Below are 14,733 nucleotides of genomic sequence, written 5' to 3' on the forward strand. Positions count from 1 at the left end.
CCTGTGACAACCTCCCCATTATCATTATTAAGGGGTCCTACATGCTCTGTCCTTGGTTTTTTTGCATTTATTTATCTAAAAAAAATATTTAGGATTAGTTTTGCTTTCTTTGGCCACCTTTCTCTCGTTTTGAATTTTTGCTGTTTTTATTACATTTTTACAGATTTTATTAAGCGTTGTACTGTTTAAATGTTATCGCTGACCTATCAGATTTGTATTTTTTGAAGGTTATATTAATTAGCACATTAGATGCGTTAGGGCTAAATGAGCATAATGTTAATTTCTCATATATTTAACTTGCATGAAATAAGGAAATAGCACAGAAACCCATAGTAACATTTAAACGTAACTTAACCATAGGAGGTTTTATTAAAACTAAACAGAGACCAAAAATTGAAAATGACTAGATGGATAGAAAAAGCCGCACCGATAAGCAATTTTTCATGTAAACATTGTTCTTTTTGTTCATACAATCTGGGTAAAAGTTTGTAGGAGTACATGATATCAATTTAAGACAGTTAATAACCTGTCGCAGTACCCATGTTGTGTACTGTATTATATGCCCATGCAAACGTTTTTATGTCGGTAAGACGAAGAAACATCTTTTCATACGAATATGGGAACATTTACATTTCTCACGCACTGGCATTATGGCTAAGAAATGTATTACACATATGGCTGAGGTCCATGGAAACAATTGTGAGTGGCTTTATTTAGCTGGCTTGGAACTAATTACGGAAAGCAAAAGAGGCATAGATTGTGATACGCAATTATTGCAAAGAGAAGTTATATGGATTAGCACATTAGATGCGTTAGGGCTCAATGAGCATAATGTTAATTTCTCATATATTTTACTTGCATGTGGTAGAGTGTTTTTATTGTCACAGACAGAGTCTATGTTTGCCTCCGTTTTTCTCCATTAGTATTCTCCGTTTTGTTTTCTCATCCCCCTTCCCCTTCTTGTCTTGTATGTCCAGTGTTTCTTTTTGTTTTCCCCTCCCCTTTGGTGTCCTCCCCCAGGAGGCTAGGACTCAAATACATCAAACTTGCCTCTGCTGGTAGACCAGATGAAGCATCTATTGAAGTGAAACAGGCTGTTGTCTTAGTGAACTCCCCCTGTGGCTATCGTCTCCCTCCCAGCGTCTTGTCATTTGTCCCCCTGAAGGGATAGGAGTTAGGTGGCGGGGGTGCCATCCTCCTATCCCTGCTATTGTTCGTCAAGAAGCGACGACCAATAGCAGATCGGGGGCGGGGGGGTTAAAGTCCGGTTCCCCCGTACCTCCAGCTGTTGCATAACTACATCTCCCAGCATGCCCTTCGGCGATCAGTACATGCTGGGAGTTTTAGTTTTGCAACAGCTGGGGGCACCCTGGTTGGAAAATACTGAGTTAGGCAACAGAACCTAACTGAAGGTTTTCCAACCAGTGTGCCTCCAGCTGTTGCAAAAGTAGTTTTGCAACAGCTGGAGGTTTGCCCCCCCCCCCCCCCCCATGTGAATGTACAGGGTACATTCACACGGGCGCGTTTACAGTAAGTTTGATGCTTCAAGTTTGAGCTGCGGCAAATTTTCTGCCGCAGCGCAAACTCCTTGTGGGAAACTCACTGTAAACCTGCGCCAGTGTGAATGTATCCTAAAAACACTACACTAACACATAATAAAGGGTAAAACACTACATATACACCCCCTAACACTTTACCCCCAATAAAAATTAAATTGTACGGCATTGTTTCCAAAACTGAATTTCTCCTGAGTACGGAAATACCCCATATGTGGGCATAAAAAGCTCTGCGGACGCACAACAAAGCTCAGGAGTGAGAGCGCACTATGTACATTTGAGGCCCAAATTGGTGATTTACACAGGGGTGGCTGATTTTACAGCGGTTCTGACATAAACGCAAAAAAAAAAACATAAATAAATACCCACATGTGACCCCATTTTGGAAACTACACCCCTCACAGAACGTAACAAGGGGTATAGTGAGCCTGAACACCTCCAAAATTTGTAACCCCATTTCTTCTGAGTAAGAACATACCCCATATGTGGATGTAAAGTGCTTTGCGGGCGAACTACAATGCTCAGAAGAGAAGGAGTGCCATTGGGATTTTAAAGAGAGAATTTGTCCGGAATTGAAGGCCACGTGTATTTACAAAGCCTCCATAGTGCCAGAACAATGCCCCCCCACATGTGACCCCATTTTGGAAACTACACCCCTCACGTAATGTAATAAGGGGTACAGTGAGCATTTATGCCCCACAGGTGTCTGACAGATTTTTGGAACAGTGGTCCGTGAAAATGAAAAATGAAATTTTTCATTTGCACAGCCCACTGTTCCAAAGATCTGTCAAACGCCCATGGGGTGTAAATGCTCACAGCACCTCTGTTTAAAGTCTGTGGGGGGTTTAGTTTCCAAAATGGGGTCACATGTGCGGGGGTTCACTGTTCTGGTACCACGGGGGCTTTGTAAATGCACATGGCCCCCGACTTCTATTCCAACTAAATTCTCTCCATAATCTCAATGGCGCTCCTCCTCTTCTGAGCATTGTAGTGCGCCAGCAGAGCACTTGACGTCCGCACATGGGGTATTTGCATGAAGTTACAAGTTTTGGGGGGCATTTTCTCCTATTACCCCTTCTCGAAATGTAAAATTTGGGGAAAAAACTGCATTTTAGTGGAAATTTTTTTTTTTACACATCCAACTTTAACTAAAAGTGGGGTGTTAAAGCTCACTGTACCCCTTGTTAAGGTCCTTGAGGGGGGTAGTTTCCAAAATAGTATGCCATGTTTTTTTTTTTTTTTTGCTGTTCTGGCACCATAGGGGCTTCCTAAATGTGACATTCCCCCAAAAACCATTTCAGTAAAACTCACTCTCCAAAATCCCATTGTCGCTCCTTCCCTTCTGAGCCCTCTAGTGCACCCACAGAACACTTCACATCCACATATGAGATATTTCCTTACTCGATTGAAATTGGGTTACAAATTTTAGTAAGATTTTTCTCCTTTTACCCCTTGTAAAAATTTAAAAACTGGGTCTACAAGAACATGCGAGTGTAAAAAAATTAAGATTTTGAATTTTCTCCTTCACTTTGCTGCCATTCCTGTGAAACACCTAAAGGGTTAACACACTTACTGAATGTCATTTTGAATACTTTGGGGGGTGCAGTTTTTATAATGGGGTCATTTATGGGGTATTTCTAATATGAAGGCCCCTAAAATCCACTTCAAAACTGAACTGGTCCCTGAAAAATTCAGATTTTGAAAATTTTTAGAAAAATTTGAATATTGCTGCTATATCTGAAGTCCTCTGATGTCTTCCAAAAGTAAAAACATGTCAACTTTATGATGCAAACATAAAGTAGACATATTGTATATGTGAAAAAATATATAATTTATTTGGGATGTTCATTTTCCATATAAGCAGAGAGTTTCAAAGAAAAAAAAATGCAACATTTTTCATCAAATTATGTAATTTTTCACCACTAACATAACGTAGAATATGTCCCGAAAAAAAATTCTCGGAATCAGAATGAAAAATAAAAGCATCCCAGAGTTATTAATGCTTAAAGTGACAGTGGTCAGATTTGCAAAAAAGGCCTGCGTCCTTAAAGGAGTTATCCAGGAAAAAAAACTTTTTTTTATATATCAACTGGCTCCAGAAAGTTAAGCAGATTTGTAAATTACTTCTATTAAAAAATCTTAATCCTTTCAGTACTTATGAGCTTCTGAAATTAAGGTTGTTCTTTTCTGTCTAAGTGCTCTCTGATGACACGTGTCTCGGGAACCGCCCAGTTTAGAAGCAAATCCCCATAGCAAACCACTTCTAAACTGGGCGGTTCCCGAGACACGTGTCATTAGAGAGCACTTAGACAGAAAAGAACAACCTTAACTTCAGAAGCACATAAGTACTGAAAGGATTAAGATTTTTTTTTATAGAAGTAATTTACAAATCTGTTTAACTTTCTGGAGCCAGTTGATATATAAAAAAAAGTTTTTTCCTGAATAACCCCTTTAAGGTGAAAATGAGCTGCGTCCTTAACCTCCTGAGCGGTTATCCCGAGCGTGACTCGGGGTTAATTTTCCCTGCCAGGATCGGTAACCCCGAGTCACGCTCGGAGTAGAATTGCAGAGTTGCCGGCCGGGCTGCACTAATATCGCAAAAGCAATGCGATATAGCGATACGGCCCCCGGGAAAACATGCGATTATCTGCTCGGGTCGGCTCCCGTGGCGGGGGCCGGCCGGAGCAGGTAAAGAAAAATACTAAAAGTCAGTGTTTCCCTACCAGGGTGCCTCCAGCTGTTGCAAAACTACAACTTTCAGCATGCCCGAACAGCCAAAGGTTGTCCGGGCATGCTGGGAGTAGTAGTTTCACAACAGCTGGAGGTACCCTGTTAGAAAAACACTGAGCTAAGTGTATAAGGAAAAAGGAGTAAAATTAAAAAAAACTTTTGCTTACCTAATCCCGGTCCCTGCAGGTACCGTTCCCCTCCGTGCGCTCTGGTCCCTGCTCTTCTAGGACCTTTCCCTTTTCAGCCAATCACAGGCCGCAGTGGTGTCAAGCCAGTGATTGGCTGAAGGGGAAAGGACTTGTTCTACAGCAAATACACTAGGTTTAAAATCTGCCAGGCAAACCTAGTGTATGCTGCTGCAGGACAAGAATGTGACAAGGGGGGGGGGATGAATGTGACGGGGGGGGGGGGGGAGGAAGAATGTGACAAAGGGGAGAATGTGACAGAGGGGGGAATGTGACAAGGGGGGGTGACGGGGGGAGGGGAATGTGACATGAAGGGGGGGGGGATGTGACAAGGGGGGAAGAATGTGACAAGGGAGGGGGGAGATGTGAAATTCAATGCAAAAAATTTTACCGCTTTTGGTACAAATTTCCAGACAGAATCATACCGCCAGGGAGGTTAAGGGGTTAAATTAGTGTACACTTGCAGGAAGCAGCCCTAACAACCACTAACAGCCAGAGTGGATTTGTCCCCTATACGATGAGGTCATAACAAAACAGCCCCATTTATTACCGTGGCCCAAATAAAGTCCCCAACTTTATTTGGGCCACGGTAATGAATGGGGCTGTTTTGTTATGACATCATCGTATAGGGGACAAATCCACTCTCCTATTAGCGTGAATGACACAAAAAATACTGTGCCATTTGGCTAGTATTAGCGATCAGAGAATATACCAGACACATATCTTATTATGGGCACCAGTACATGGATCTCAGATATGAATCCATGCAGGGGTCTTTATTTGGAGCTCTGCATGGATTGGCAGATATTATTCATCTATTGGGGACAATAAAGAAACATCATTAGATGCTGGCACAAAATCCTCTACGTTCAAACTTTTGGAGTTCAGATGACAAACTTCATCCTGTCAACTGGCAGATAACATCTTTGTGGCCCAACTTTTCTTATTTTCTGCACCCCTCCCCCCCCCTCCTTACAGTGACTGACAGATTTCTTAGTATTACAATCAAAACTTAATAGTTAATGTTTTTTTTTCCATTATATCAAATATTGCCTAAGGTCAAGCTTAAAGGATCATTACCAAGTCCTAGGAGTTGGGAGAAAGGCCACAAGTGAAGAAATTAAGAATGCATTTTTTACCTTGTCAAAGAAGGTGAGCTTTGTCATAATATGTCTATTTAAGGATAGATGAAAAATACAGATGCTTTTCTGGCAAAATATTGATGACACATCCTTATCACAGCAGCGTGGGTCCAACTTCTGATATCACCACCCATCAGTTGACATAAGGGGACATGGCTCTCAGCGAGCACCACATCCCCTTTATTGTTTACAAGGCACAACACCGTATATTTGGTAGATGTAAATGAGACTGAGCTGCAGAACTGCTGTACAAAGCACAGCCACTACCACATCTACTGTGTTCTATGTTCTAGTAAACAGTGACGGGAATGTGGCCGTTTATTTTAAATAATTTTTTTTCTAATTGCTAGCTGTAGAATAAGATAATACTGAAATCGTGCAGTTTTAATTCTGGCTGCTAGGCCTAATATTAACACCTTCCTGTACCAGTACGTCATGGGTTGGTGAGGTGAATATGGCACAGAGCTGCGCAATGGGAATAGAAGAATAAATGGGCATAACAAAAGGCATACAAAAACTAGACAGATGGATGTGACTACTAAAGCTGTTCACCCTCACTGTAACCTAATATATTGGATTTAGTACAGATGAACAGGCAGCCTGTCAGTTATTTTTTAAGGAAAATATTGTGTAGGGAAAGTGTCCGCATAATGATATATTCCTGTTACCTGATTGATGAAAAAGTCATTACTTTGGGAGCAGAACAACATGTTAGAACTGAAGGAGTTAACAAAGTGGTCAAGGCTAGTGCTCTCTTGTCAAGTCACAGTGATCTCCAGTTACTGTATTAGGAGAACCTCCCTTTTCCATTAGTTTACATACACCCCCATCATTGCTTCAGAAAGAATTCTGTTTTCTATAAGCATCTCTTGTCCTATATTTTGATCAGTGTACATTCATACAAACATCCGAAGGTCCTAGAAAGGCACAAAAATTGAAAAATAAGTATTTATTCAATTGTAGATTCAATGTATATTATTCAGGATTTTATATTAATTGAATAAACTATTTACTTAAAGTGGTATTTACTTTGAATGGAGAAGTAGTTGGTAGAAATATACCAACGTTGATTCCAGTTAAAAAATAAAATACCAAATACTATATAAGTTCTTGAATATTTAACTTTGCCCAGTATAATTGCATTGATAAATGTCCCATTAAATCAAGAGAAGAAAGTTGGCAACATATGAACTGTGGCATATGTTTTTGTTTTCATTGTGCTTAAAGGGGTACTCCGGTGAAAAACTTTTATTTATTTTTTTAAATCAACTGGTGCCAGAAAGTTAAACAGATTTGTAAATGACTTCTATTAAAAAATCTTAATCCTTCCTTACTTATTAGCTGCTGAATACTACAGTGGGAATTCTTTTTCCGTTTGAAACACAGAGCTGTCTGCTGACCTCATGAGCACAGTGCTCTCTGCTGAAATCTCTTTCCATTTTTGGAACTGTCCAGGGTAAAAGGAAATCCCCATAGCAAACATATGCTGTTCTGCACAGTTCATAAATTGGACAGAGATGTCAGCAGAGAGCACTGTGCTCGTGATGTCAGCAGACAGTTCTGTGTTTCAAAAAGAACTTATTTGAGAAAATGTCTTGCTGTAACAATCCTACGGGCTCACATGAGTTAGAGGACCGCTTGCTGGAAGTAGGAGTGGAGCCCAGTGGCAAGGACCGCAGGCAGGTAGTAAGTGCAGGAAGTCTGGCAGAGGCGTAGTCAGTAGGCAGGCGGTGGGTCAGGGCAGGCAGCAATAAACGTGGTCAGACAATCCAGATGGCAACGGTGGTAGCAGTTCAGTAAGTAGGGACAAAGCAGAAGAGTAGTCGGTAGGCAATTCCTGGTCAGCAGTGGACTTCAGTAGTAGCAAGAGCAGCAGATGAGGAGAAGCTTGATCAAGGCTCAGGAGCTCAATAATCAGCAAGCTAGAGTGCAAGGGGCTGGACTTATATAGGGAAGTACCAGGTGTGGGGAATCAAGGGTGATGAGCAAGACTTGGCAAGACTAAGGTTACATAATAGGTTTCAGGAAGGAATGTCCAGAGAAGACGGTAGCCTAGTAAGCAGGGCTACTGCCTGGGATGTGGCTGGTCACGGGTTCGAATCCTGACAGTACCCCCCCCCCCCTTCCAAGGTGACCTCCGGGCACCGCAGGGGCTTGCTTACCGGGGTGCCGTTGGTGGAACTCTTAACTCTTTTACCAGTCTGGGGGCGTGGATATTTTCTTCTGGCTCCCAGGAGTTATCCTCGGGAGCTTAACCCTCCCACCCAATTAGGTATTGTAGTCTTCCCCTGTGGATCCTGGAGTCGAGGATCTTTGCGACCACGTATTCTTCTTCACCCTGTACCCTCACGGGCGGTGGAGGGGGCGAGTGGCGGCCTGTGAAGGTGTTCTCCACGTATGGCTTGAGGAGTGAGCAATGGAAGACAGGGTGCACCCTAATGGAGTCCGGAAGGTCAATCCGGAACGTGACCTCGTTGATTTGTGCGGTGATCCGGAACGGACCCATGTATCTTTGGGCCAACTTTTTGGAGGGGACCTTCAATCTGAGGTTCCTGGTGGACAGCCACACCTTGTCTCCCACATGGAAGCCCGGGGTGGGTTTGCGACGTCTGTCTGCTCCCTGTTTAAAACACCTCTGGGCGAGCTGGAGGTTGTCTATAATGTTCTTTTGTGCCTCCTGTAGGGTTGTTACGCGTTCGGCCACTGCTGGGAGGGTGGAGGCGACGGGCAGGTGGGGAATGAATACCGGGTGCGAGCCTGTGTTAGCAAAGAAGGGGCTGTGCTTGGTTGAGCTGTGCTCAGCATTGTTGTAGGCGAACTCGGCCGTGGGGAGATGGTCAAGCCAGTCATCCTGCAGGTGGGAGCTGAAACAGCGTAGGTACTGCTCTAGGGTCTGATTAGTTCTCTCAGTCTGCCCGTTTGACTGAGGGTGGAAAGCGGAGGACAGGTTTACTTTAACCCCAAGCGCCAGGCAGAAGTTCTTCCAGAACTTTGAGGCAAATTGTACGCCTCGGTCAGAGACCACTTCGTCCGGGATCCCATGCAGCCTGAAGACCTCTCTGAGAATTAGATCGGCCGTCTGTTTGGCGGTGGATATGCCTTTGTAGGGGATGAAATGGGCCATCTTGGTGAGACGGTCGACCACGACCAGGATGGTGTTCATCCCTTTTGAAGGAGGAAGGTCTACCACAAAGTCCATGGAGATCGAGCCCCAGGGGCGGGAGGGAATAGGGAGGGGTTGTAACAGACCCACGGGAGAGGAACGAGGAGTCTTATTGCGGGCACAGACCGCGCATGAGGAGATGTACCTCTTGATGTCCTCCTTGTATGTTGGCCACCAGAAGGAGCGGGAGAGAAGCTCATGGGTCTTTCTTGTGCCAAAATGGCCGGCCAGCTTGGAGTCATGGTTGAGTTTGAGCACTTCGAGCCGTGCGATTTCTGGTACATATAGTTGTAGGTCCTGATGAAACCAATGGCCGTTCTTAAACGTAAGGCTGATATTCCCTGTGGGGTGGGCGAGGAAGGGATCATTTTCATATCCTTCTTTGATTGTGCCCAGGAGTTCTTTAGAATAGGTGGCCCCTACGACCCTTCTCTCGGGTAAGATGTTATCTTGGCCCTTGTTACTCTGTGAGGGCTCGAAAAACATTCTGGAGAGGGCGTCAGCCTTGCCGTTTTTTGATCCGGGACGATAGGTGATGAGAAAGTTGAAGCGGGAAAAGAATAGGCTCCATCTGGCCTGTCTGGCCGAGAGTCTCTTAGCGCTGCGGATGAACTCGAGGTTCTTGTGGTCAGTTAGTACGATTATGGGGTTGGTGGCTCCCTCCAGCAGGTGTCTCCACTCGGAGAAGGCATCCTTGATCGCCAATAGTTCTTTGTTCCCAATGTCATAGTTCTTCTCGGAGGGGGACATCTAGCGGGAGAAAAATGCACACGGGTGTAATAGCATTCTCTCCCCTGTCCGTTGTGACAAAACTGCCCCCACCGCAGAGTCTGATGCATCCACTTCGACTGTAAATGGGAGCTCGGGGTTCGGGTGGATTAAGATTGGGGCAGAAGTGAAGAGGAGTTTCAGCTTGGTGAAGGCCTCCTGGGCCTCGGGTGTCCAGGAGAAGGGGACTGCCTTCTTGGTGAGTTGGGTGATTGGTGCTATGATCTTGGAGAAGTTCCGGATAAACTTCCGATAGAAGTTGGCGAAGCCAATAAATCTTTGTATCTCCTTCTCGTTTTTCGGAACGGGCCAGTTCATTACAGCTTGGACCTTCCCAGGGTCCATACTTATGCCCTCTGGGGAGATGATGTATCCGAGGAACTGAGTGGTGGTTCGCTCAAACTCGCATTTCTCTAGCTTGATGTAGAGAGAGTTCTGTTGGAGTCTCTGCAGTACCCTGCAGACGTGTTCGCGGTGCTGCTCGAGGTCTTCAGTGAAGATCAAGATGTCGTCCAGGTAAACGACTACAAACAGATCCAGCATGTCCCTGAGGACGTCGTTAATGAAGTGCTGGAATGTGGCGGGAGCATTGCAGAGTCCGAAAGGCATGACCAGGTACTCGAAATGACCATAGCGTGTCCGGAAAGCTGTCTTCCATTCGTCCCCAGGGTGGATTCGGACGAGGTTGTAGGCCCCTCGAAGGTCGAGTTTAGTGAAGATCTTCGCTGCCCGGAGTCTCTCAAGGAGTTCTGAAATCAGTGGGAGCGGGTACCGATTTTTTACGGTTATGTCGTTAAGCTTTCTGTAGTCTATGCAGGGACGCAGGGAGGAGTCTTTTTTCTCTACGAAGAAAAAGGGGGCTCCCGCAGGGGAGGTGGAGGGCCAGATGAACCCCTTCCTCAGGTCCTCATCCAGGTACTCTTTCAGAGCCTTGAGTTCAGGCTCTGAGAGGGAGTAGATACTGCAAAAGGGTATTTCGGCCCCGGGCAACAGTTCTATAGGGCAGTCGTAGGGTCGGTGCGGTGGCAGCTTGTCTGCGTTTTTCTTTTCGCAGACATCCTGGAACTCGCGGTATTCAGGGGGTAGCAGATCCTTGACCGATAGTTTTGAGATGTTGGTGTCTTCGGGTGGAAGGACGGGTTTGTGGGAGCAATTTAGCGAGCAGAACTCGGACGGGAATCGTATGCAGCGGGTTTCCCAGTCCACCGAGGGGTTGTGGGTGGCCAACCATGGGATGCCCAAGATCACTGGGAACTTCGGGGAGGCGATCAGAGAGAACTGGATCTTTTCACAGTGATCTGGTTCTATGAGAAGTTGTAGTTCAGTGGTCTCGTGAGTGGCCGGCCCCGAGGAGAGTGGGGATCCGTCAACGGTTTCCAGGTCAACGGGGGCTGCCTTGATTGTCAGTGGAATGCTCCTTTCACAGGCGAAGGTTAAATCCATGAAGTTGCCTCCCGCCCCGGAGTCTAACATCGCTGAACAGGAAAGTTGTCGCCCCTCAATGTCGATGAGGATGGGGACGATGAAGTGGGATCCATGAGCCGCCGTGTTGTTATTTTCGGGGGCTGCAGGCGGAGTTGGAGTCTCTAATCGCTCCTTTAGCTCCGTGACGGCAATAGTCTTTCGGATCTTATGAGGACATTTGATGGCAAAATGACCTGGCTCCCCACAGTAGAGACAGAGGTTTTCGGCCAGCCTTCTCTCCTTCTCAGCTGTGGATAGAGACCTACGTAGAGCGTCGACCTGCATAGGTTCAGTTACTGACTGGGGGTCGCGCTGGGTGGTGGAAGAGAAGGAGTAAGTGGGTCTGTGGTCCGAGGACCAGAGTCTTTCTTTTTTCCTCTCGGAGAGTCTTTGATCTATCCGGATGCATAACTGAATGAAGTCATCCAGATCGTCCGGGGCCTCAACTCTGGCGAGTTCGTCCTTTATTAATTCGGACAGGCCTCGCCGGAATTGGCTTCTCTGTGCTGCTGGGTTCCAGGTGGTGTCCGTGACCCAACGGCGAAACTCGGCGGTGTATTCGGCGACGGAGCGTCTCCCTTGCCGCAGACCATGTAGTCGCGCCTCTGCTGTCGCACAGCGGTTGGGGTCATCGAAGACTTGACTCATGGCGGTGATGAAGGTTGTCCAGGAGGTGACTGTTAGTCTCTACGTATGGTGATGCCCATGCTAATGCTTCATCCGTCAGGAGATTGACCACAAATAGCACCTTCTTTTTCTCGGTGGTGATGGGGGCCGGGTGCATTTGAAAATAGATGCGGCATTGGTTTAGAAACCCCCTATACTGGCATCTGTCGCCGCTGAATCTTGATGGGAGTGGCATGCGGGTGTCTGCGGACGCGCCGCGGACGTCCAGGAGTTGCCTCTGTAGTTCAATAATCTCCCTCTGTTGGCTTTGGACTACGCCTTGGAGCTGGGCAAATTTCTCCTGAAATGTAGTGCCAAATTCTTGAAGTTCGGAGACCTGCTTACGCAGAGTGGCCATTGCGGACTCCATAGTGTGGCTGATTATTCTGTAACAATCCTACGGGCTCACCTGAGTTAGAGGACCGCTGGCTGGAAGTAGGAGTGGAGCCCAGTGGCAAGGACCGCAGGCAGGTAGTAAGTGCAGGAAGTCTGGCAGAGGCGTAGTCAGTAGGCAGGCGGTGGGTCAGGGCAGGCAGCAATAAACGTGGTCAGACAATCCAGATGGCAACGGTGGTAGCAGTTCAGTAAGTAGGGACAAAGCAGAAGAGTAGTCGGTAGGCAATTCCTGGTCAGCAGTGGACTTCAGTAGTAGCAAGAGCAGCAGATGAGGAGAAGCTTGATCAAGGCTCAGGAGCTCAATAATCAGCAAGCTAGAGTGCAAGGGGCTGGACTTATATAGGGAAGTACCAGGTGTGGGGAATCAAGGGTGATGAGCAAGACTTGGCAAGACTAAGGTTACATAATAGGTTTCAGGAAGGAATGTCCAGAGAAGACGGTAGCCTAGTAAGCAGGGCTACTGCCTGGGATGTGGCTGGTCACGGGTTCGAATCCTGACACTTGCTTTCAGATAAGACTATATGTCATAAGCTTCTATGTTTTCTAATCCTTTCTCCTTTCTTATTTCAGTGCCATCCCGACAGTGACCCTACAAACCCTCTTCTGCACTCCCAGTTTGTGCGTCTAAATGAGGCCTATAAAGTGTTAAGTAAACACTCCTCCCGCATGGAATATGACCAGGTTTTGGAAGCAATGCAGAGAGAAAATTGGGGTTCAGGCCGCAGCCCATATAAATCTTCTAGCACATCATACAGCTGGAGACAATCTTATCAGACAGAGCAAGGACCATTTACCAGGTAACGACCACTGTGCACCTCACCACAAAAGCTCTTGGTGTACCTGCCAAACACATCCATTTGGCTCTCTTTATATGATGAAAGCTAAATGAATACCCTTTGGCCTCCATTGGGCTGTTTTAGATATAACTATAACTTTTTTTAACTGTATAGGAAACAGATTGTATTTACTTTTTATTTTTTAAAGGGGAACTCTTGGTGGAAACAAGTAGAAAACAAATGTTTTCAAATCAACTGGTGTCTGAATTTGTATATTACTTCTATTAACATTTTTGATCCTTCCAGTACTTATTAGTTGCTGTATAAAACAAAGAAATTTGTGTATTTCCTTTTTTTTCTGACAACAGTGCTCTCTGCTGACACCTCTGTCAGTGTCAGGAACTGTCCAGATTAGAAACATATACCTATTGAAAACCTCTCCTGCTCTGGACAGTTCCTGACACAGACAGAGGTGTCAGCAGAGAGCACTGTTGTCAGGCTGGAACAAACTTCACAAATTCCTCTGTAGCATACAGATAAGTATATAAGTACTGGAAGGATTAAGATTTTTAAATAGAAGTGATTTACAAATCTTTTTAAAGGAGTAGTCCAGTCCTAAAAAACTTATCCCCTATCCTTAGGATAGGGGATAAGTTTCAGATCACGGGGGACCGACCATTGGGGCCTCCCGCGATCTCCTGTACAGGGCCCCGGCAGGGAAGGGGGCCTGTTGACAACCACACAAAGCGGCGGACAACATGCCCCCTCAATACAGCGCTATGACAGAGTCGGAGATTGCCGAAGGCAGCGCCTCGACTCTGCCGTAGAGTTGTATTGAGGGGGCGTGTCAGCTGCCGCTTCGTGTGGTGGTCAACACGCCCCCTTCTTGTGGGCTGCCGGGGCCCCATACAGGAGATCGCAGGGGGCCCCAGCGGTCATCAGGGGATACGTTTTTCAGGACAGGGGGTACGTTTTTAAGCACTGGACTACTCCTTTAACTTTCTTGCACCAGTTGATTTGAAAGCATATATATATATATTTTTTTTTTTTTTTTAATAGTTAAAGGGTATGGGCAATGTATAATGCTGCATGTTTATTCAATAGTATACAGAGGATCCTCCTGTCAGAAAATTTTCTCCAATGAGTGTACACAGCACTTAAACTGTGTGAACTTTTCTTGCCTGATGAAGACCGTGGTCCAGGGATGAAACCTGTTGCAATAAAATAATATTTTACTTTCACCGACATCTCTAGAGTTACAATTGGTGAAGCGCCACTGAGAAGGTTGAATTTTCATCTCTGGTCCTTTTTGACTCCAAAGCTCATAGTGCACTTTTCTTGTCGGAGACTTTCACATTTACATACTTTTTTTTACCTTACAAATATTTGCTAAATTATCATTCTTTACCTGTTGTTCTCTTTCTATACCTACTTCCCTTTCTTCCTCTTACTTTGCACTCTCTGCTCCACATCCCATCTTACCTTTCTTATCTCCAAAATGCCTTAATATGTGAAAATTCCTCCCTTGGTTGATAATGATGCATAGGGGCAGAGTGAGGAATGCAGAGTTGCATCAAGTCAGAAAGAAGCTATTTACATTTGTGTCAGAACATACATATTAGTTACTACATAGTTCTTTTGACTGTTCTTCTACCCTTATCAGGTCTTCATATGAAGATAAAGCACGATACTGGTCAGATTTTCCTCCAACAGGAGAATGGAAAGAAGATCGAAGGCAGAGAAACGTTACACTGGTTTTATATTGCTTCTTAGTTGCAGGCCTAAGTATCTTTATACACTTTGAGATTTATAGGTAATTACTCTTGATCATGTTTTGTTTTATTAAAGAATTGTAATGGACTTTTGTCTTTAGTTGGATGTCTAAGA

The 14,733-nt window shown here is 45.3% G+C and overlaps 1 protein-coding gene across 11 annotated transcripts in view; it reads left to right on the plus strand.

Annotated features, from left to right (window-relative positions):
* The window catches only part of DNAJC4 (DnaJ heat shock protein family (Hsp40) member C4), a 241,864-nt gene that overhangs the window by 150,978 nt on the left and 76,153 nt on the right, over positions 1 to 14,733 (plus strand). For 8 of the 11 annotated variants that reach the window (XM_056527211.1, XM_056527210.1, XM_056527203.1 and 5 more), the window contains 3 exons: positions 5,530 to 5,623; positions 12,641 to 12,867; positions 14,510 to 14,659. In XM_056527211.1, coding sequence (XP_056383186.1) covers positions 5,530 to 5,623; positions 12,641 to 12,867; positions 14,510 to 14,659 — 471 coding nt within the window. The remainder of the gene's footprint in view (positions 1 to 5,529; positions 5,624 to 12,640; positions 12,868 to 14,509; positions 14,660 to 14,733) is intronic. The other 3 variants (XM_056527214.1, XM_056527213.1, XM_056527212.1) reach the window with 1 other exon arrangement.

Source organism: Hyla sarda, chromosome 6 (genome assembly GCF_029499605.1).
Source record: "Hyla sarda isolate aHylSar1 chromosome 6, aHylSar1.hap1, whole genome shotgun sequence".
Lineage (NCBI taxonomy): Eukaryota > Metazoa > Chordata > Amphibia > Anura > Hylidae > Hyla > Hyla sarda.